This window comes from Nansenia antarctica (assembly GCF_963989245.1).
Source record: "Nansenia antarctica genome assembly, chromosome: 12".
NCBI lineage: Eukaryota > Metazoa > Chordata > Actinopteri > Argentiniformes > Microstomatidae > Nansenia > Nansenia antarctica.
Genome location: NC_137682.1, coordinates 12,272,566 through 12,294,673, shown reverse-complemented (window position 1 = coordinate 12,294,673; position 22,108 = coordinate 12,272,566). Strand labels below are relative to the sequence as shown.

General features: G+C 44.8%; 2 protein-coding genes across 2 annotated transcripts in view; both read left to right on the top strand.

The window, feature by feature from the left end:
* fen1 (flap structure-specific endonuclease 1) overlaps positions 1–6,840 on the top strand; it is a 7,076-nt gene extending 236 nt beyond the window's left edge. The window contains exons 2-12 of the mRNA XM_080542839.1: positions 1–118; positions 488–590; positions 802–904; positions 1,188–1,251; positions 1,950–2,059; positions 2,393–2,529; positions 2,893–2,959; positions 3,085–3,216; positions 5,559–5,710; positions 6,400–6,514; positions 6,651–6,840. The exon at positions 1–118 is cut by the window's left edge and continues 55 nt beyond it. Of these exons, the coding sequence (XP_080398965.1) occupies positions 37–118; positions 488–590; positions 802–904; positions 1,188–1,251; positions 1,950–2,059; positions 2,393–2,529; positions 2,893–2,959; positions 3,085–3,216; positions 5,559–5,710; positions 6,400–6,514; positions 6,651–6,728 (1,143 nt within the window). The 5' untranslated portion in view covers positions 1–36 and the 3' untranslated portion in view covers positions 6,729–6,840. The remainder of the gene's footprint in view (positions 119–487; positions 591–801; positions 905–1,187; positions 1,252–1,949; positions 2,060–2,392; positions 2,530–2,892; positions 2,960–3,084; positions 3,217–5,558; positions 5,711–6,399; positions 6,515–6,650) is intronic.
* Positions 6,841–8,244: 1,404 nt separating this feature from the next.
* Positions 8,245–19,728, top strand: rigi (RNA sensor RIG-I; the record flags this gene model as incomplete). Its single annotated transcript, XM_080543501.1, has 19 exons — positions 8,245–8,350; positions 9,009–9,140; positions 9,316–9,497; positions 10,032–10,185; positions 10,456–10,608; positions 10,771–10,884; positions 11,459–11,618; positions 11,814–12,066; positions 13,399–13,561; positions 13,654–13,755; positions 13,896–14,056; positions 14,341–14,476; positions 14,846–14,994; positions 15,122–15,218; positions 15,807–15,980; positions 17,638–17,786; positions 17,949–18,095; positions 18,221–18,388; positions 19,489–19,728. 19 exons carry the CDS (start codon positions 8,245–8,247, stop codon positions 19,648–19,650), a joined length of 2,862 nt encoding a protein of 953 aa, XP_080399627.1. The 3' UTR covers positions 19,651–19,728.
* Positions 19,729–22,108: the final 2,380 nt, after the last annotated feature.

Sequence of the window (22,108 nt, the reverse complement as noted above, 5' to 3'; positions counted from 1 at the left end):
TTACATATCTGACCAGCTGCTCAACACGCGTCGACCATGGGGATTCACGGGCTGTCAAAGTTGATCGCAGACCAAGCACCTGGAGCCATAAAGGAGCAAGAAATGAAGAATTTATTTGGTAAACATCTGACCTCACTGTATTGTGTGATGTTAGCTAGAACGGTAGAGTAGTAGCTAGAATTGACTTAGTAAGATTGAATGTTTTTTTTTTTCATTCGTATGTCATTGTTGCTAGCTACTGTGTTGCTGTGCTTGTGTGCTTCCAAACTACTTTGTTCAAATCAAATCAAATCAAATCAAATTTGATTTGTATAGCGTTGTTGACATCTTTCTGTGCTAGTTTCCATTGTGTAATCACAGTATGGTCACATAACCCCACGTGAATGTTGATATGTCTGTCTTTTTAACCTGACCTTTCATTTGTAATCTATTGCCCTCTGAGACAAATACACTTCCAACTTGAACTTGTTCTCTGACCTTTTTTTAGGGCGGAAGATTGCAATAGACGCCTCTATGTGCATCTATCAGTTCCTTATCGCAGTCAGACAGGATGGGAACGTGTTGCAGAGTGAGGATGGAGAGACGACCAGGTAGCTACTTTTCCTACTTGGACAATGCAAGTTCTGAATGACATCTTCCACACAGAGAGGGAGAGCACAATGAGTGAGTCAGCCAACACTTATCCTGCTTTGTGACACCCCCTGCCAATGTCCTAATGAAGTAGACTTGTAATCCTGGTAACGGGTTCTCCTGTGCTGAGAGTCTTTCACCTCAGTCATCTTATTTCTCTTGCGTCCACAGTCATCTCATGGGCTTGTTCTACCGGACCATCCGCATGTTGGAGAATGGGATCAAGCCTGTGTATGTGTTTGATGGCAAGCCCCCACAGATGAAGTCAGGAGAGGTGTGTTCAGGGTTCGCTTGAAGGACCCTCCCACACTTTTCTGAGTGTGTTGTTGATCTGAGTGTTGTTGACCTTATCATGTGTGTCACTTTCACACTAATAATAATAATAAATTAATGGATATGATTCAAGCAGTCAGACCTGAGCAAAATATGTATTAGAAATGGATTCAATACGTATTTTGCCATGGTCTGAAGTGAATTATTACTATATCATTCAAGCCTGGCATCTTTAAGTCTGTTCCAGTGATGCAAGTGATTTTTCTTCCTCTGTGTGTCTGTAGCTGGAGAAGAGAGGGGAGAGGAGGGCCGAGGCTGAGAAGATGTTGGCCCAGGCCCAGGAAGCAGGTATGGAATGCAGCGACAAGAAACAGCGGCACCTCACATGCATGTTCTTTACCTCACAACTGTGAAATGACTAGACGCCTGCTTGGTCCGAATTCTCTAACCTTTTCACAGATGTGAAATGCACTTCTCTTACACTCTCCCATGTAAATGGGTGTAAGAGTGGTGTAACACGCCCCGCGGTGGTGTAGCGGTCTACGCACTGGCCGCTAGTGCATGCTGCCCACCGGGGCCGGGGTTCGTATCCCGGCTCGCCAGATCCAGAATATGGCCGAGGCACACGGGAAGCGGCATATTGGCCGGCCGCTTCCGAGGGGGGGTATAGGAGTATTTCTGGACTAGGATCCGTCGCGCAACACCGCCCCCTGGGGTGCCGGAATAACGGTACTGGGCTCGAGGAGCCAGTCAGCCTAGTCTGCCTGGCGCCCTCCTCTGGGACTGCCGGCCACGGGGTCGGGCGGCGGATCCAATGCAATAGGCAGGGGATAATTGGATGCTAAGTTGGGTTAAATTGGCTACCAAATTGGGTGAAAAAGGGATAAAATCTGAAAAACAAATAAAAAAAAAAAAAAAAGAGTGGTGTAACACATTTTACACCAAACCTGTCAGTGCTTACAGTAGACTTCAGGCAGAAGGGTAGAGAATTGGGGTGCAGAGTCAACTATGTGGGTATACTGACCCATACTTCTATTCACCACCAGGGGAGCAGGAGAACATAGACAAGTTCTCCAAGCGTCTGGTGAAAGTCACCAGGCACCACAACGATGAGTGCAAGAAACTGCTAGGGCTGATGGGGGTGCCATACGTTGAGGTTTGTCTCAAGTCTTACTCTCGGTTTTTACTCCTCTCCTAAGCTATTCAGAGTGGCCTGCAGCGATGCAGTACGTTTTCTGTTTTCAAATACCAAATATACACATTCTGTCTTTACAATGAATGTTACTTAATTAGAGTAGTAGAACAATTGTCTTACCTCATCATAGTCAAAGCAATAAGGACTCCATTGTTAATGGTTTTTCACATCGGAAACTGAGGATGCACTATAGCTTCAAATCATGTTGGAAAAAAGTTGCTTTCTTGTAATATCATTCCCTGAGTCATATCAACCAAGCGCCATTTGCTCCATTGTTTACATTTGCCACCCCAGGCTCCATGTGAGGCTGAGGCCAGCTGTGCTGCTCTGGTGAAAGCAGGGAAGGTATTTGCCACGGCAACCGAGGACATGGATGGCCTGACATTTGGGACGGGAATCCTACTCCGAAATCTCACCGCCAGTGAAGCAAAGTAAGTACTACTGCTTTCGTGTATGCTGATTGACCTGGGTTGAAAAGTATTCAAAATACTTCAAAATGCTTTCAGTGTTTGAGCCTGCCTGGATTGCCAGATGGGCAAGTTTTGTGTTTCCAATTGTTTCAATTTTTTCAGGAACACACAGATAAGTATTGGAAATTATTAGAAATATTATTTAAATCCAGGTCCGGATGCTGCGGTCCCATTTCCCCACGTCATTTACAATTTCTACTTGAGCAGACTTAATCTGGGTTCAGGAGACCAGCCTCATAGGTATCAAAAGGAGTTGTGAAATATTATGTAACGTGTAGGTGATAATGTGGTGTCTTGGGGTTACAATTCAACTTTCTGTTTTAGGAAGCTTCCCATCCATGAGTACCATTTCAGTCGCATTCTGCAGGACATTGGTCTGACCCACGAGCAGGTACAATACCCCTCAAACCTCTAACTTCCTTCAGGGAACCAAGTGAGTGGAAATTCAATTGATGAGTTGATCAAATTAATTGATGAAATACCCCCCACCCCTCCCCTCTCTCTCTCTCTCTCTAGTTCATAGACCTGTGTATACTGCTGGGCTGTGACTACTGTGGCACCATCAAAGGGATCGGGCCCAAGAGAGCAATAGACCTGATCAGACAGCACGGCTCCATCGAGGAGATTCTGGAGAACATTGACCAATCAGTGAGTTGACCTGCACCTCTGTCCACAGTCCCTGGGTCTAACAACAACATGTCTCTCTCCACAGCCCCTAGGTCTAACAACACAAGAGCAATACCTAAACCTGCACTGACTGACTGTCTATATAGCAATGAATGTAGAGCTGTGATTAAATGTCACTGACAGAAAGATTTTAGATTCAGTGACATGACAACACCGTTTGATATTAATACGCTTTCACCAGACCTGAGACAGTGGTTGTAACATTGCTATGTTCAACTTCCTGCTCCACTTTGGGAGGATCATTCTGTTGTTTGAAGAGCTGGTGGCAAAAAAAGTTATTTCAAGTATATTTGACCGTTGTTGGGCAAGGAATAACAGATACTGGAAATGCCTTTATTGCCATTCCAGTCTTCTACACTTGGGCCCTTTTGGGTTTGGCACTGGTGAAGCACTGAGCTTCCATGACTGTTGTATCCTTGTATCTACTGGCTCCCCGCTGGTGGAATGAACTGCCCACGGCTGTCAGAACTGCAGAGTCACTGCCCATCTTCCGTCGGAGACTGAAGACCCATCTCTTCAGGCTACATCTTGACTGCTCCTCCTGAGACATTACTACCCCCAGCACTGTGTCTCCCAAGACGTCTGCTAAGACTTCGACTGCCCCCCTTGTAGGGCTGCACGATTAATCGATTTTAAATCGAAATCGCGATTTGAAATGATGCGATTAGCTAATCGCAAAGCCTGCGATTTGCCTGCGATTTTTTTTTTTTTTTTTTTTTTTTTAAACCTTTATTTTACCAGGAAGTCACATTGAGATTAAAACCTCTTTTGGAAATTTGATCAGCACTCATGGAATGACTCTTGTCCAATCAAATTACTTGGTCTCTTTATGACTTTGAACCCGGCGCTCTCAGAGCGAATTTACGAACGCAGGCATAGGTTGTGTCACGACAGTCAGTCCAATTATTATGAGACTTTGGGCTAACGTAACGGAGACAATTAGACACCACATGGCTTACTGGACGTATGATAAACGTTAGTATGTTATAATTGCGACAGGTAAGTGTACAATTTCACTATACTAACTGTACCAGCCAAGTGCATGTCGGTGCTGTTAGTCCAGCCTTAAACTTAGCTTAGCTAACTTGTAGTCTTTGAGACGGTAGCTTAGCTTAGCTACTCATGCTAACCCGGCGTTAAAGTACAGACACAGAGTTGACAGTCTCAGCAACCTGCGGGTTGGTGTTTATATAGTATAGCAGGCTTATGGATACATGGAAGTTAACTGTTCTGTTGTCAAACATGAATGTGTCCTGTATGCATAACCTCATACCATTCGTTCATACCAGCCGGCTTTAAAGACGCAGAGGTTAGCCTAGCCTAGCCTTGGGCTGAAGTATGTCACAGATTCCTAAGTCAAGGTGACGTGTGTCTGTGCTCCATAGTCAGAGACCACCATTCTATCATTCATCAGTTCGACTGTTGACCGAGTCATCTAGATGTGGTCCTTTCAGTTATAGTCACAGTGTATCCCCAAATGATCATTTTAATAGCTGGATCATCTTAGAAAGTAGCCACCTGTCTAGATGAGATGAGGTTATCATATATACAATTCATATCTTTTAAGTTCTCATCCTTGCATTAGAATTAGAGCTGTTAATAGTTTGATGGTATCATGTGGTAATGCTCTCTGAAAATAGGTGATATTCATCCAATCACCTGCCAAGTATTTTTTGAAAGTACCTGCCCTTTTCCAAACAGCTTCCAAACAGCTTGGTTGTGTGAAACAAACCACCTGAGTCAGGTTAGTAATGCTCCATCACATGTTTTAATCTGAAGCTTGATTTTAAAGCAACCCAACTTTAAAGCAACCCAATGTAAGTTTAGTTCTTTCACTCGTAGCTCGGGCTGTGGGGGTGCTAGAGGAGGGAGCCTCTAAGTCCCCTGAAGACGTACAAACAAACTGCACGTTGATACGACCTTCCTAGCCGGAGATATGGCCACACTTTACAAAAACTCCCTTTTTTTTTTTTCTTTTTTTTTTTTGCTATTTAAAAAAATAATAATCGCAAATTAATCGCAATCGCGATATCTGTCCAAATAATCGCAATTCGATTTTTCCCCCAAATCGTGCAGCCCTACCCCCTTGTACTATCTCTCCAGTGCCCCCCCCCTGTACTGAAAACAATAAAACAATCTTTCTTCTATCACGATGACTGGCAATGGCCCCTGGCCTGAGCTAGATCACTCTTCTTACTAGAACTGGTGAATTGATGAGTCACTTGCTTAGTCAAATGTATCGATTAGTCGCTTTGGAATAAGGTGTCTGCTAAATGCCAAAAATGTAAATGTAATCCTTGCAGAAGCACCCTGCCCCTGAGGACTGGCTGTACAAAGAGGCCCGGGGCCTGTTCCTGCAGCCTGACGTGGTGGACTGCTCCACCCTGGACCTCAAGTGGAGCGAACCCGACGAGGGTGCCCTTATCCAGTTCATGTGCGCAGAGAAAAATTTCAGGTATACAAATCTGGGGTGTATTCAGCGAGGTGAAATGTTCAGGACCGTTGCAGATGGAAATGCAATCATGACCAGGGGCAAGTGGATGAGATTTCAACATTGTTGCATAAATTATTTCTCTGATTTGCGTTCTCACAGCCCTTTATGTAAACAAAGTAACACATTTGTAGCATTCGAAGTGACATACGTCATTGAAGCAATCAAAGCACGCAATCGAAGCAACAGACGTGGTAGTTGATTGGTCAGAAAAATGGGAAGAGAGAGGGAATTCAACAGAGACATGGCGTTGACTTTACTTAAAAGTTACTTTACCCTGACTTAACGTTAGCCATTTGGGAAATGAAATGTTAGCTAGCCCGTTGCTTGCTAGCTAGCACCTGCTTTTCAGTCGGAGCATGCGTCGGTTGTTTGCTCCGGGAGTGACTTCGATTGCACGTTCTCACAGCTCCAAACGACGCAGAGCAAAGTGAATTTTATCCAAAACTCTGATTCCAAATGAAGCAAATGTTCTAGTGAGAACACACCCTTAGTAGTGCTATCCATTGACTGATACCCATACCTGTTCTACACTGCACATTTCTATCGGAACATTCTGTAATGAACTTCCAACCTTGTAACAGATGAAGTTGTATAGTATTGTTTCATGTGGTATAGTATTTGTGTGGTAACGTAACATGTTTCGTCTGCAGTGAGGACAGGATGCGTAACGGTATTAAGAAGATCATGAAGAGCAGGCAACAGAACACGCAGGGACGACTGGACTCCTTCTTCACAGTCACCGGGTCGCTATCATCAAAGCGCAAGGTGCCTACGTCGCTTACCTCAAACACTGGCATCAGAGTACAATTTCTGCATCCTAGTTCTCTACCTATCAATACTATTCACGCAGTCCACGTATGTTTGTTTTGTCCATTTACCATTCTTACTCTTGTTTATTTAGGAGCCTGAGACAAAGGGATCGGCAAAAAAGAAACAGAAGACCGGTGCGACCCCAGGCAAATTTAAGAAGGGCAAATAGACTGTCGAGTAGAGGTGAAGTGAGACGAGAACAGTTGAGGAGTGTCGTGATGGGACGGCTCTGAGTCTGACTTACTTTCTTATTATATTATTATTCATGTTGAAAAATAAAAGTGTGTTGTTTTTTAGACAAGCTTCAATCTTGTCTTTTGTTGTTTTGTCTTTAATAAAAGTAGTAACGGCTTTAAGTCATTGAATATTTTAGATATGGGGTGCAGTGGTCGTCATCCAGCTGTCCGTTGGCTGTCCTCCATCCTGCCCAAACCACGACTCTCACAGTTATCAGGCTGACCAGGCATCCAGTCACTGGACACACACAGCCATGCATGCACATACTCACACATTATAGGGTGCCGCTTGTAACGTTGATTAATCCTTTTTTACAGACCTGTTTTCCCATGATTTAGGCTAGATAAAGCGGACTAGATTTCTATATCTGGTCAACATAAATCATTATTTGTAGATTTAATTTAGAAATCTGAGCCTTGAGTTAGATATTGATGTTAAATCTTAAATCTGAATAAGATGTTTGAGCAAGATGTTGTTTTTTTATATTACAGTTTTTCCTCTATCGCTTTAACATGTTTTCTCAAAGCATAGCTCATTTTCTCTAAACACAAATACAAAAACTCACACACAAAACCCTAAACTCCACAAACCTCTTGCAAAAGCAATCACTGCCTTCAAATAATGTCTTCTCAAAATGCAATTTTGTCGTCAAATGACAAACACACACCATCAAATGAATAGACACTGATCTGTGGAAGATAGTACTATGATAAGATTATCAGTAGGCCTTATGCATTTTCAGTGTTACACTACATATGTACAGTAGCCTGTTATGATTGCTAATTCAAATGCAATAGGTGTTTGCCCATATGAGGAGTGTGATTGGTGGTTTGAGTTTAGCATTCTGAATCGTAGTGTTTTCCATGTGAATTGTATTTAGTGTTTTGGTAACTGTGATTTAGAGCTGCAAAATTAGTGATAAGTAAGAAATGTGTTTGTCATTGTGAAGAATTGTTGGTGTGAGATAAAATACACCAGTTTCAGGTTTTGGTCATTGTGTTTGAGGTTCCGATGTTAGTGTTTTAAGCGGTAGACAAAAACTAACACTAGACTTTAGGAAGATTAATATTTAGTTGATGAATGAATTCCTGCAGACTTCGCAACAGGACGTGACGCGACAGTGAACTCGAGGGTAAAGCTGCCATTGGTGAATGCTGAATTCTGATCGGTTTAGAATTTCTCCTATATTGTTGAGGGATGGTAACGGGGGGATGTAGGCTGATCCTAGACCCGTTTCTACAAGGCGTCCTCTTTAGGGTTAGGTTTCGTTTCTGGAGCCGAGCGTCAACGGTGTTCTTCCTGCAAACTCACTGTATTGTGTTGTGAGGAGCTGATCCGCACTGAGATCTCCAGTCACGTCCATATAGCTATACGAAATAACTAATAGCTAATAAAAATAAAAAAACATATTCTTTATTGTATAATCTTGACGTGTGTTCGATCACGTCATGTACGAACTGGAGAAGACAAACTTAAAGCGGTGCAGCAAGTATGTCACCCAGGTGTTACGACCCTCTGACGTCAAGGAGTTTATGAATTGTTACCTGGACAGAGGTAAACTATGAACCTTTCATTCGTATTTGCACATCAACTGTACCTGGAGCCTACATAATAATAATAATAATAATAATAATAATTCATTGAATTTATATAGCGCTTTTCCGAGGCTCAAAGACGCTGAAATGTCGACCGTTTCCTTGTAAACCGAGAATGCAGTTGTTATCATACCTACATGTGATGTCATACAATAAACTAATCTTATCGAATGAAGATAAGGAGTAAATACAACCGATAGATGCAAATAAGGCCGCACACAGTCCAACGCCCACTACACCCTTGAAGATAAGATATATTCGTAGGAACTGTGTTCAACATGATACATGGAAAATGGTAAAAGTGTGAACATGATCCAACGAATTTGCATAAGTAAAACACTGCATGAATTTATTTAGAGATTCAATTCAATCTTTTAACCGCTAGAGGGCGACAGTGCGCTGCTCTGGGTAGTAGCTATATTTTCTTATTCCCTTTGAGAAGTGGACAAATGAACATCAAATTACCCTGGATGGGCATCTGCCATGGTACTTTACAGCTGACGTCACTGTGTGTGTGTGTGTGTGTGTGTGTGTGTGTGTGTGTGTGTGTGTGTGTGTGTGTGTGTGTGTGTGTGTGTGTGTGTGTGCGCGTGTGTGTGTGTGTGTGTGGTCACCAGAGTGTGTAGAGAGAATCTTGTCTGAAGAGCAGATTTCAGTGACATCTGCTGCCCAGGTCCTGTTAGAGAGAGTCTGTCAGCTGGAGGAAGAGGGTTGGTTCCAGGCCCTTCTAGACGCCCTCCAAGCCTCAGGTAAGATATCTAGCCTCTGTTAGCTTCAGGTAAGACTGTTAGCCTCAGGTAAGACTCTGTTCGCCTCTGTTAGGCTCAGGTAATTATTATTATTTTATTATAATTTATGTAAACCTAAACACAATAATGTAAACATATTTCACGGTTATAGAACTTGTGCTGTGATGTGTTGTAGAGTACAGCGGGCTGTATGAGGCCATGAGGGAGTGGGACTTCAGGACCCTGGAGAGTACCCAGGAGCATCGGCGGCTGCTGGACCGCATAGAGCCGTCCTTCACCAAGCTCATCAAGCCTGCCGAGGTGCTGACCCACCTGGGGGAGTGTCTCAGCCAGCGGGAGTGTGAGGAGATACAAGCTGTGAGTGTGGTAGTGTGTGTGTGTGTGTGTGTGTGTGTGTGTGTGTGATACCAACTGTTGAGTGTGGTAGTGTTTAGGAGTGTGTAGGTGTGTGTGTGTGTGTGTGTGTGTGTGTGATGCCAACTGTGAGTGTGGTAGTGTTTAGGAGTGTGTAGGTGTGTGAATGAATGAATGAATGAATGAATGGTCTTTATTGTCATTGATATAGTACAGCACACTCACAGTGTGTGTGTGATACCAGTGTGTGTGTGATACCAACCGTGAGTGTGGTAGTGGTAGGAGTGTGTAGGTGTGTGTGTGTGTTTTGTGATACCAGCTGTGAGTGTGCTGTGGAGAGACTAGACTGGGGAGGAAGTTAGCAATAATGACCAATAAGAATGGAAACCTAATGTGAACAGGATCCACAAAGACAAGTCATGGATGTCAAACTCCACGTTGAGATGAACGTGACAGTGTTTGGCTATCTGGAAAAACTTGTAATTTTTCAGCTGAGCGAGGCTCAAAGAGGCTAACAGACAGTGGTGTGTGTTTCAGACTCAGACTCTGAAAGGTTCTATTGCAGCAGCTGAGAAGCTGACAGAGTGTCTGAAGAGGAGTGACAAACACAACTGGTTCAAACTGCTGAAGCTGGCTCTGGAACAGTGTGAACTGCATGAAGCCCTGGACCTCCTGGAGCCTCCTGACACAGGTGGGCCTGATACACACAAGTACACACACACAGACACACACATATACACACACGTGGCTGGCTTACACACATATACACACATCCGCACACGCACACGTACATACAAACACACACACACACACACACACACACACACACACACACACACACACACACACACACACACATACACACATGCCCACGAGGGGTTCAATTTCACCAAGTAGTTTTGACTATGAAAAAATGATTCTCAGCCTTCTGATGTTTGTTTATTGTTGTTATTATGTGAAGATGACCAGGATGAAGAGGGAGGAGAGGAGAAGGGCTCTGAAACCATGACGATGGTTTTTCACTACAAAGAGGAGGGTGATGGTGACGACGAAGGTTTGCTGAAGAGTGCCAATGACATGACCCAGTCTGAGACCCCGCCCAGCTCAGCAGCAGGTATGGCAACATACACACACACACACACACACACACACACACACACACACCAGTCTCACACATGCACACTGACACACACACACCTCTCACACATCAGACTAGTAAAACTGAATTAACTGCCATTAAATCACTGTTGTTCTGTGTGCTCTGTGTCCTCATCAGAGCCCAGCCGTGACCAGGGGCAGCAGACTGGAGAGAAGAGGCTGAGGGAGTACCAGAGAGAGCTGGCTGGGCCTGTCTTCCGGGGACACAACAGCATCATCTGTGCCCCTACTGGTGAGACACTAGTATGACAGCCTCTCTCGTCTTGGCCGGCCGTTTTAACAACATTCTAAATTTTTGGGCATTTAGCAGACGCCTTATTCCAAAAGCGACTTACAATCAATACATTTGACTAAGCAAGTGAATCATCAATTCACCAGTTCTAGCAGGAAGAGTGATCTAGCTCAGGCCAGGGGCCTTTAACAGTCATCGTGATAGAAGAAGATTTTTTTAAAATTAATAGACACTGGAGAGACAGTATCGCCCAGTGAACAAAGAGTCCAAAAGACGTCCGGAATGTGGGTTCAGATGACGCCTTTCTAGGACGTCACATTCCGGCTTCCCTGAGGACGTCTTTTGGACTCTTTGTTTACTGGGAGGGGGGGCACTGGAGAGACAGTACATGGGGGGCAGTCGAAGTGTTAGGAGGCATAGTATAGGGGAAAAGCAGGTGTCTTAGGAGACACAGTGCATTCTCCCATGGTGTTGGTCTGGGGGTGCTGGAAGTCGTCTGACATGTAGTCCATCTGTGCTGCTGATGATGGTGATACAGTTCTGACCCCCCCCCGCCCCTCCTCAACCCCTCCAGGGTGCGGGAAGACGGTAGTTGCCCTGGCGATCTGTGAGCAGCACCTGCAGACGTTGGGTTCGAGGGCAAAGGTTGTTTTCATGGCAACCAAGGTGGACGTGTTCCATCAGCAGTATAAACTGTTCCGCGATCACTTCGCACAGAAGTATCCGGACGTCAGGTACACACAAACATACACACACTCCCACTGACACACACACACACACACCTTCATGTCTTGTTCATGCACTTGTTTTATAAAGACCATTCATCATTCATTCATTGTTTTCTCTTGCTATTTATTTAATTGTATGACATTTACTTCAACACTTATTGAAGATATGCGTGTGTGTGCATGTCTTTGTGTTTGTCTCAGGATCCAGGGGCTGTGCGGTACCTATGGTGACCAGGTGTCCATGGCGATGGTAGTGGAGAACAACGACATCATCGTATTAACCCCTCAGTGCCTGGTGAACGCCATGAAGCGGGGGGACGTGGCCTCCCTCTCCTGCTTCACCCTCCTCATCCTGGACGAATGTCACAACACCACAGGGAAACACCCTTACAACGTCCTCATGACCCACTACCTGGACACCAAGCACAGCTCTGAACACACACTTCTGCCTCAGGTACACGCGCACACACACACACACACACACCCCTACAACATCCTCCTCACCCACTAGGTACACACACAATCCTGCCTCAGGTGTACAACACACTAGGGGTGCAACGGTTCAGTTGGCCCACGGTTCGGTATGAACCTCAGTTTTTGGGTCACGGTTTCAGTACGTGTTCTGTGCGTAAGAGGAAAATAAATGCTACTCTTTATTTACAAACTGTTACTTTACGTTATGTTGCTTATACTTATGAAACTTTAACATTTAGACACATTCCAGAATATGACTGGTATATTGTATAATATACAAAAATATAACCATATATAAATAAAAAACACTTCAAATGTAAAAGTGCCTCTTAGGCTTGAGTACTGGTAGGCTATAGGAGAGGAAGAAATTAAAGTAAAAATGCACTTTAGCCATGTCATTTGAAGCCCATATCCTTATTATGCGCATATACGACACGTGTGAAGCATTTCTGCGACACGCAGTTCTGTTCACTGTTGTCATTCCCTCATCACTGTATTCAATCAAGTGCAATACTGAAACACAACTGTGAACATTTCAAACCTGCAAACTGCGACACTTTAAATGAATGTGCAATAACACTATGTGCAATATGACAACCCTTGGGTACATAAGGTTCAGAGATAGGAAATGTTAGAATAGGTATAGCATAGCATAGAGTACAGCACAGTGTTTTATTTGTATAGTATAGTATAGTGAATAGTGTACATAGCCTTTATTTATGTAAACCAGCTCTTTTCCCTTTTTCCTAGCACCAGGGGAGCCCCCCCTCCCAAATTTCGTTGTTTGGTACCTGTACTATATAAAAAATAAAGACCATTCATTCATTCATTCATTCATTCAATGCCAAAACTGGAATGAATGACCCCACAACGCAGATTTGTAGCAATCCAGGGCTTCCTCAAACTTTTTCCATGTCTTCAACTCTGCTCGCCATGAACAAACATTTGAACAAGCATTCCAGACCAACTCGACCTCTGACTTTGAATGGAACGCAGTATAAACCGAAAAACCTAGTCGGTTCGCTAGTGCGTTGAACCGTGGAAGGCGAACCGTACCGTTCAATATAAAACCGCGAACCGCTGCAACCCTAACACACACACACACACACACACACACACACACACACACACACACACACACACACACACACACACACATGCCTCAGGTACACACACACTCACTGACACATGTGCACAGGGACACACACACCCTCCCTCTCCATCCCACACACTCTGACATGTAGTCTCTTGCTGCTGCTGCTGCTGCTGCTGATGATGATGATGATAGTGCCCCCCCGCCCCCCCTCCCCAGATCGTGGGCCTGACAGCGTCGGTGGGCATCGGGGCATTCAGAAACCAGGCGGAGGCAGAGAACAACATCTGCCAGCTGTGTGCCAGTCTGGACGTCCGCATCATCTCCACTGTGGACACACACACTGACGAACTACACTCATACGTACACATACCAGACAAAGGTTAGGCTGGGACGGACACACACACACACACACACACACACACACACACACACACACACTCTAACAGTGGTTGTGTTCCCTCCTCCTGACAGACTTCTTCCTGGTGCCCAAGAGGGAAAAGGACCCTTTCGTCAGAATCATCCATAAGATCATGGCTGACATAGAGGACCTGGCCAAGACTGTGTATGATATAGGTACAGGACACACACACTCAGCCCTCTCTCCTCTCCTACCTCTCAGGGTCTCGCTCTAACATCAAGAACAGAGACTATGGCACACACACACACACACACACACACACACACTCAGCCCTCTCTCCTCTCCTCCCTCTCAGGGTCTCTCTCTAACATCAAGAACAGAGACTACGGCTCTCAGAAGTACGAGCAGTGGATTGTCGACGTTCAGAAGAAGTGCCGAGTTCTCCAAGTGCTGAAGGACCAGGAGGAGGAGAGCAGAGTGTGTCGAGCCCTCTTCAACTACACTGAACACCTCAGGGTACGACTACAGACTACACTACATACTACAAGGGCACAACAGCAGCGGTAAGGCACCTTAGATAATGATGACAGCAACCCTCCAGTCCCCAGCTCACATCCGGCTCCCATCTGGTGGTGGGGATAGAACCAGCGACCTACCGATTGCTTGCCAGCCTCTTTAACTCCTAGGCTAACCTGCCGCCCCCCACGTACACTACACGACATCATGATCATATAATGAATACCATTAACAAACACACTACACACTCTAACGATCTCCTCTATCTCCCTCTGTGTGAGTAGAAGTATAACGACGCTCTGATCATTAACGAGGACGCCAGGACGAAGGATGCCCTAGAGTACCTCTCAGCCTTCATCACGCAGGTCAAGAACGCTGGCCATGAGCAGACAGAGAGACAACTCACCAAGGCCTTCGATGGTAGGCCTTACACACACACACACACACACACACACACACACACACACACACACACACACACACACACACACATACAGTGACTTCGTAAACTATTCAAACCCCTTCACTTTTCCCACATTTTGTTGGGTTATTGATTCATTTTAAATGGATTAAATCAATCAATCCATCAACACAACTACCCCATAACAACATTGTTTGTTTTTTGATGTATTAAAATTGAAATACCTTATTTACATAAGTATTCAGACCATTTGCTATGACACTCTTAACATTTGCTCAAATTATAAAATGTTTTCAACACATTTCCCTCCCTCCCTCCCCTCCCCTCTCCTCTCCTCTCCTCTCCATTCTCCCCTCTCCCCATGTCAGCCCAGCAGGTGCACTTGCGTGGGTTGGCCAACGGGGGGCAGCAGCAGAACCCTAAGCTGGAGGAGCTACAGTTCATCCTTCAGGAGGAGTACAGAAACAACAAGGAGACGCGCTCAGTACTGTTTGTCAGGACACGAGCCCTGGCCGAAGTAAGTGTGTGTGTGTGTGGGGGGGGGGGGTTGCTTGTTATAAAGCTGCATAATGTCCACAACCTTGCCTACATACGTATGGTGTGTGTGTGTGTGTGTCTGTCTGTCTGTCTATCTGTCTGTGTAGGCCTTAAAGAAGTGGATTGAGGAAACAGATTCCCTAAAGTTCCTGAAACCAGGAGTGTTGATTGGCCGAGGACGCAAGACTCCGCTGACTGGATCAGGTGCTATAACACACACACACACACACACACACACACACACACACACACACACACACACACCTGTTATAACATCACAGCCCTGGGTTTAACACTCCTTCCTTACCCAGCTCCTACTACGTGTACAACGTCCATATGTCATAAAGTACAGAATGTAAACATACCTGGTCCCTATGGAGACAGGCAGCAGGGTGATGGTTGGGAGGGAATCAGACTTGTAGTTGATTTAGAGGTAAATATGTGAGCTGTTTCATCCCAAGGTTCACTTAGTCTAGCTGTATATCGGCATTTATTAAAGTGAAGTGCTCTTATGACACGTAACTCCTCCTACAGTCCCGGGTCGCTCCAGGTCTGTTGTGTATAATGGAGAAGCGTTTCTGAAAGTACGGCACGGGTAGGATAAAAATGCGGCCCGGGTTGGGTCGGCCCGGTAGTGGTAAAGCGCCATTAGTAACTAGTAACTAGCTTGTATTTACAGTTATTTGTATTTACTCTAATTTCCTCCGTCTCGCTGTGTGTGTGTGTGTGTGTGTGTGTGCGTGTGTGTGTGTGTGTGTGCGTGCATGCATGTGCGTGCATGTTGATCTCCAGGTGGTATGACGCTGACCTCTAAGAAGGGTGTGCTGGACTCGTTCAAGAGCTCAGATCAGAGCAAGATCCTGATCGCCACCTCTGTGGCTGATGAAGGCATCGATATCCCACAATGCAACCTGGTGCTGATGTATGAGTATGTGGGCAACGTGGTGAAGATGGTCCAGGTCAGAGGTACGGTCTGAAACCATGAGTAGTGGAGGTGGTTTGGAATCACACACTCTTTTTTAAAATATATATATACTTTTTTTTCTGGAACATTCCAGGCATAACACACCACACAAACAGAAAAACATCATACACAAACAAACAAAGAACACAAACTTGTGGGGCAGATATCATGTGGTCATGTTCAGGAACCGTGATCATTGATGACGGTTAGACAGGTACCGTTTGTTACATGAGATTTATGGCATATTTGCCAAAGAGAGTGTGAGAGAGAAATAAAATGTATTTAAACAAAAACATAATGAATAACTAAAATATATATGTAAACCCTAATCAGTGTCCGTTTTCTTAAAATAACAATCCCATTTCTTCCAATAGAATCACACACTCTTGATGATGTACCTGCCTGAGACATGTAAACTCAGGTGTTAGCCCTAGGACCTTGAGGATGTCCTCTTGGCCTGATGGTAGATGTTTGGGTCTTGGGCGACCCAGGTTAAAATCTCTCTCTCTCATATATAAAAGAGGCAACCCTGGTGTTTACATAACCTTGCGTCTCTAATCCTAAACATCTTATACTTGACCTGGAAGTGTCTTATACATCTTATACTTGACCTGGAAGTGTCTTATACATCTTATACTTGACCCTGAGGTCTCAACACTATACATCAAATAAAGAAACCCATGAACGATACACATAACATAAATAAAAGCATGTTAATCTCGACATGGGGAAAGGCAGTGGTAGTTGGTAAGGGCAGCTGTATGCTGCTGTAATAAATTGGGGGAAGTGGGAGACGACAAGCCATCCAGCGTCTTTAGATCTGAGGATGTGAGTGAGCCGGTACAGTAAGAGTTGATCAGATTTGCTCAAATGATTGGAGGCCATGGCTTCAGCCTACACCTTTTTGGTCCTGGTCACAGTATTGTCACTGTGTACATTTTTTGATATCTGTATTATGAATTGTATAGGGGACCAAAATAAACGTTCTCAATCAATCAATCAATCAAAAATATAATCAGACTTAAAGAAATCAATGAGCTGTTAAGCAATCATGTTTTCTGATATTTTAGACAAAAATGGTAGGTTTGAAATAAGCTTAAAAAATATCAAAAAATAGTTTTCAATATCTCTGCCAAGATAGGGTTTTCCCAGCAGGGGCTTAATTACAGGCACCTTCAGTGGGTTTGGGAGCACAGCCGGCCAGTAGTGAGAGATACATTTACCATGATAGGATTGAGTCGTCTGGACTGGAAGAAGTAAGCGGCAAACCAGGTTGCAGATCATCTGCATAGCAATGAAGAATGACATCTTGATGATGGATTATATTACCTAGGGTTAGTATAAACTCCTCAAAAAAAGTTCGGAAACGTTATTTCGGTCGATTATTCCTCCCCTTTAATAATACCAATTGGTATTGTATTTTATATTGTTGGAAAGCCTGATTAGTCACCTTTACAACGAGGTACAACTTGTAAGGATCATGCATTCGTGGAATGAGCAACACAGCTAAACGTATGGGTAGCGGCTCAAAAAAATGTGCCAAGATCCCCTGCAATATTCTTCTGTTGGTATATATAGGGGGAAAGTAATGGTCCCAAAACAGAGCTTTGTGGAACACTATAATTGACAGTACAATGGTTGTGTTGTGGTTGTGTTCAGGTCGTGGCAGGGCGGAGGGCAGTAAGTGTATTCTGGTCTCTAACAAGAAGGAGTACATCGATAAAGAGAAACACAACTTGCAGAAAGAGAAGATTGTGGATAGTGCCGTCAAGAGACTAAAGGCTGAACCCACAGAGATGCTCCTCAAGGTAGGACAGACACACACACACACACACACACACACACACACTGCAACTAGTTTCCTTGGTTTTGGGAATAACATTTTGTGGCATGTGAGATTAAGATATGTGTGTGTCTGTGTGTGTACGTATGTGTGTGTGTGCGTGTGTGCGTGCACGTGTGTGTGTTAGATCAATGTGTTCCAACGGGAGGACAAGGTGCGGCGGGAGCAGGTCAGGTTGACCCCAGAACGACCCCGGACGGAGGGCATCTTCGAGCTGATGTGTGCCAAGTGCAAGAAATCAGCCTGCTACTCTGACAACATCAGAGTGTTACAGGTAACACACACACACACACACACACATATTATGTTTTGAGCTAAATGTACTTGTACTACTAAAACACAGAGAGGGAAAATGTGGTTGTAATTGTCTTTCTTTTTCTCTCTCTCTCCTCTCTGTAGAACTCTCACCACATAGTTCTAGACCATTCCTTGTTCTCCCGTGCTCAGGTCAGGCCCCACCCCCACCCCGGGCCCATGGGGTCGGACAGCTTCGTGAAGACCAAGAAGCTCTACTGTCTGAACTGTAAACACGACTGGGGCATTGTAGCCTCCTACCAGTTCATCCAGGTGCTCTTACACACACTGTGGGAACCCGCTCACTTTTTTTTTTTTTTGTTGATTTTATCCCTTTTTCACCCAATTTGGTAGCCAATTGAACCCAACCTAGCATCCAATTATCCCCTGCCTATTGCGAAGGATCCGCCGCACGACCCCGTGGCCGGCAGTCCCAGAGGAGGCCGCCAGGCAGACTAGCTGACTGGCTCCTCGAGCCCAGCACCTGTTATTCCGGCACCCCGGGGGCGCTGTTGCGCGACGGATCCTTGTCCGGAAATACTCCTATACCGCCCTCGGGAGCGGCCGCCCAATATGCCGCTCCCCGTGTGTGCCCCAGCCATATCCGGATCTGGCGAGCTGGGATACGATCCCAGTCCCCGGTGTGCAGCTTGCACTAGTGGCCAGTGCTTAGACCGCTACACCACCGTGGGGCCCTGAACCCGCTCACTTGACCGGAGTCAAAGTACACACACAGAGCTAGAGAGAAGAGGAGACGGAGGCCACTTTTAGGCGCATCGCCATATTTATTCCTATCTTAGGAGATGTCGGGGCACTGCCCACTCAGGAGGACGGCGTGGCCGTAACAAAAGTCAATGTTCAACACTTTAAAAACTCAGGAATCGAAAGTCAATGAAATAGGGGGGAGGGGCACTGTCTCACTTATCAGGGGCAAAAGGATAACTCATTCAGTTTAAACGGCAAAAAAGGATAATGTAGGTGTCCCTCTACTGGAGGGGGCTGCAGGTCAGCAGCGGGGATCCGTCCGTTCAGGAAAGGGGGCGGGGCTCCGTCTCACCCATGGTACTCCGGGGGCCACTCCTGTAGCTCTCTCTGGCTATTCTGTAAATCTTCTTCTCCTCCGCTGGCACAGCTGTTCCGCGTCCGCCTAACGAGCCCGCACTCGCCGCTGTGTTGATTGTCGGATGCGGTTCAACTGTGCGGGCGGATAGTAGCAATTGTCGATTACTCTGCTCGGGGCGCTGTCCATAGTACTCCGCCCACGGCTTAGGGGCGTTGGTGAGCGGGTTGCCACGACACTCACACACATCTTACTAGTTAGTAGTTGTGTTGTTTACAAGTTGTGTTGTTGTTGTTGTTGTTGTTTTGCCCAGGACCTGCCTGTCATAAAGATCGAGAGCTTCGTGGTTCAGAACTGCATAACCAGGGTACAGCGTTACTACAGGAAGTGGCGGGATGTGACGTTCGCCATGAAGCCCTTCGACATCACAGATATCCCACAGAACTGGGGCCCATGTGAGTGTGTGTGTGTTTGACCTGGGCCATATTCCACAAAGCTCGATAAAGTTCTAAGCCTCGATAAAGTTCTAAGCCTCGGAAATGTTAGCTTGCGTTCGGTGCCATCAATGTGGCTCAAATAATTCGCTGCTTGGTTGAGCTCCTTCTGAGTCAGATATAATTAGCCTGGTCCCGACCAGGCTAAAACACAGGCTATAGTCATCCGTGCGTCAAAAAAGGCTCACAGGCGGAAACTAAACCCTGAACGAAAGTTCCTCATGTGTCTTTTAGGAAATATTAGTTCCCACTTCACATGAGATAGATAGATTAGATAGTTTGACTGTGTGATAGATAGATAATTTGATATTTTGAAAGTGTGATCGATCGATAGATAGTTTGATTGTGTGATAGATAACTTGATATTTTGAAAGTGTGATAGATAGATAAAGAAAAGAGTGTAAAAAAAAAAGAAGTAATTGTCTCAACTTGCATTGCCGTCATGACAGCGGTCTCGCTGGCGTAGTGGTTAAGGCTGCGGACTCGAGTTCCAAAGGTTGCGAGTTCGAGACTTGACTAAGTCATTCTTTTGTTTTTTTTTTACATTTAACCGAAGATTTCATGCAAAGGTTTCAAACACCATTGTAATCGTGTCAGTTCTTGTAAATTAGCCTGCACCATAATTTTATAGCCTACAATACTTTTTTAGATGAGATTTTAGATTAGATTCAGACAACGAAATGCAGTAAAAAGTGCGTCTGTAGAGGGATTCGAACCACTGATATAAAATGACGAATAAATCCTATGGCAGCAGTCAATACCACTAGGCCATTGTGGCGATATGATGGTTTGTAGCCTGCTGCGGATATCACCACAGTAGTAATATTCATTTATTAAAATATGAACATATAACAATAACTGGGGCTAGTATGACCTACGCATTTAATCGGTCAGCAATTTCTTGCCAAACCATTTCCCTCGCCTTGTTAATTGCGGCAGTATTGCACTATTTTACATCTTATTTTTCCGTTTTCATAAAAATCAATAATTCGGAATGCTGCGCAAATGTAGTACCCCTGCAGAGTGGAGTATCTTCATTTCGACAGATCGACACTTCAGGGCTTTTTATGTCTGCGTGCACGCGCCCATATCGAAGATTTGTAAGCCTGTCTTCTGTGAACACTGATGACACAAGGCTGATCCTCATTCGAGGAATCACCTGAGGCTTGAATACCAATCTCGAGGTCCCTGAGCGCCGTATTTAAAAATATCGCCGCTATATTAAGCCACCGTTAGTGGAATATGGCCCTGCTTAATGAAGTTATTGTTTTTTCTTTTTTAAACCTTTTGCTGTGTCTCTTCCCTCTAGTGCCTGAAGACCAATAGGAGGCTTATACCACCTGCAGCAGTAGAATCATGTAGGGCTGACCAACCGGAGGAGGAGAAGGTGAAGAAGAACAACAACAACAACAACAACAACAACAGGGAGGGGAGTTATATCTGTAATTATTATGAAAGCTTAAGATCCTAAATCCTTTGTCAAAGATGAAAAAGCAATGATACTGATAAATGTCTATTTCAACCAAAACCACTGACCTGCTTTTAGAACATTGGTTTAGAACGTTGTTTTAGAATGTTGGTTTAGAATGCGATTTTTAAAAGGTTTGTTTTGTTACTGATTCATATCTGTGATGTGGGAAAAGCCTCATAAATATAATTCTGTGTTTATGTTTTCTGCACTGTTAAGGGTTTTTAAAAGACAGGAACGTTTCTTACGTTTTTAATGGTATTTTCACTCTTATTATTAGGAACTATCAACTGTTACTCTGTAGCTTTTTTCACCTCAGACTCCTCGCTAAAACAAGGGCCTATCTTCCGCAGAAGGACCTAGAGAAGGTGATCCATGCCTTCATTACAACCCGGCTGGATTACTGCAACTCTGTGTATGTTGGCATTGACCAGTCCCTGCTCCGTCGGCTGCAGCTAGTTCAGAATGCTGTAGCTCAACTACTCACCGGTAGAAAGAAGCATGACCGTATTACACCAATCCTGGCTTCTCTTCACTGGCTCCCCGTCCGCTCCTGCATTGATTTTAAATTACTTTTAATTGTTTTTAAAGCACTGAACGGGCTGGCACCCCCGTACTTGGCTGACCTATTGCGCCACCACACTCCATCCAGAGCCCTTAGGTCAGCTGAGCAACTGCTCCTGGAGGTCCCCAGGACTAAATTAAAAACTAGAGGGGACAGAGCCTTCTCTAAGGCCGCCCTTAGGCTCTGGAATAGTCTCCCCTTCCACATCAGAGCCGCCGAGAGCATTGAGGCTTTTAAAAAACTAGTCAAAACACATCTTTTCTCCCTGGCCTTTGACCTGAGGTGAGCCTGCCTTCCCGAAACTGCACTCTTTGCACTTTTATTTGTACTGCACCTTGCTTTTAGTGTATTTTTAAATGTTATCAGTTTTCTTTAATCTGTATTTTATCTCTTTTATCTTACTTAC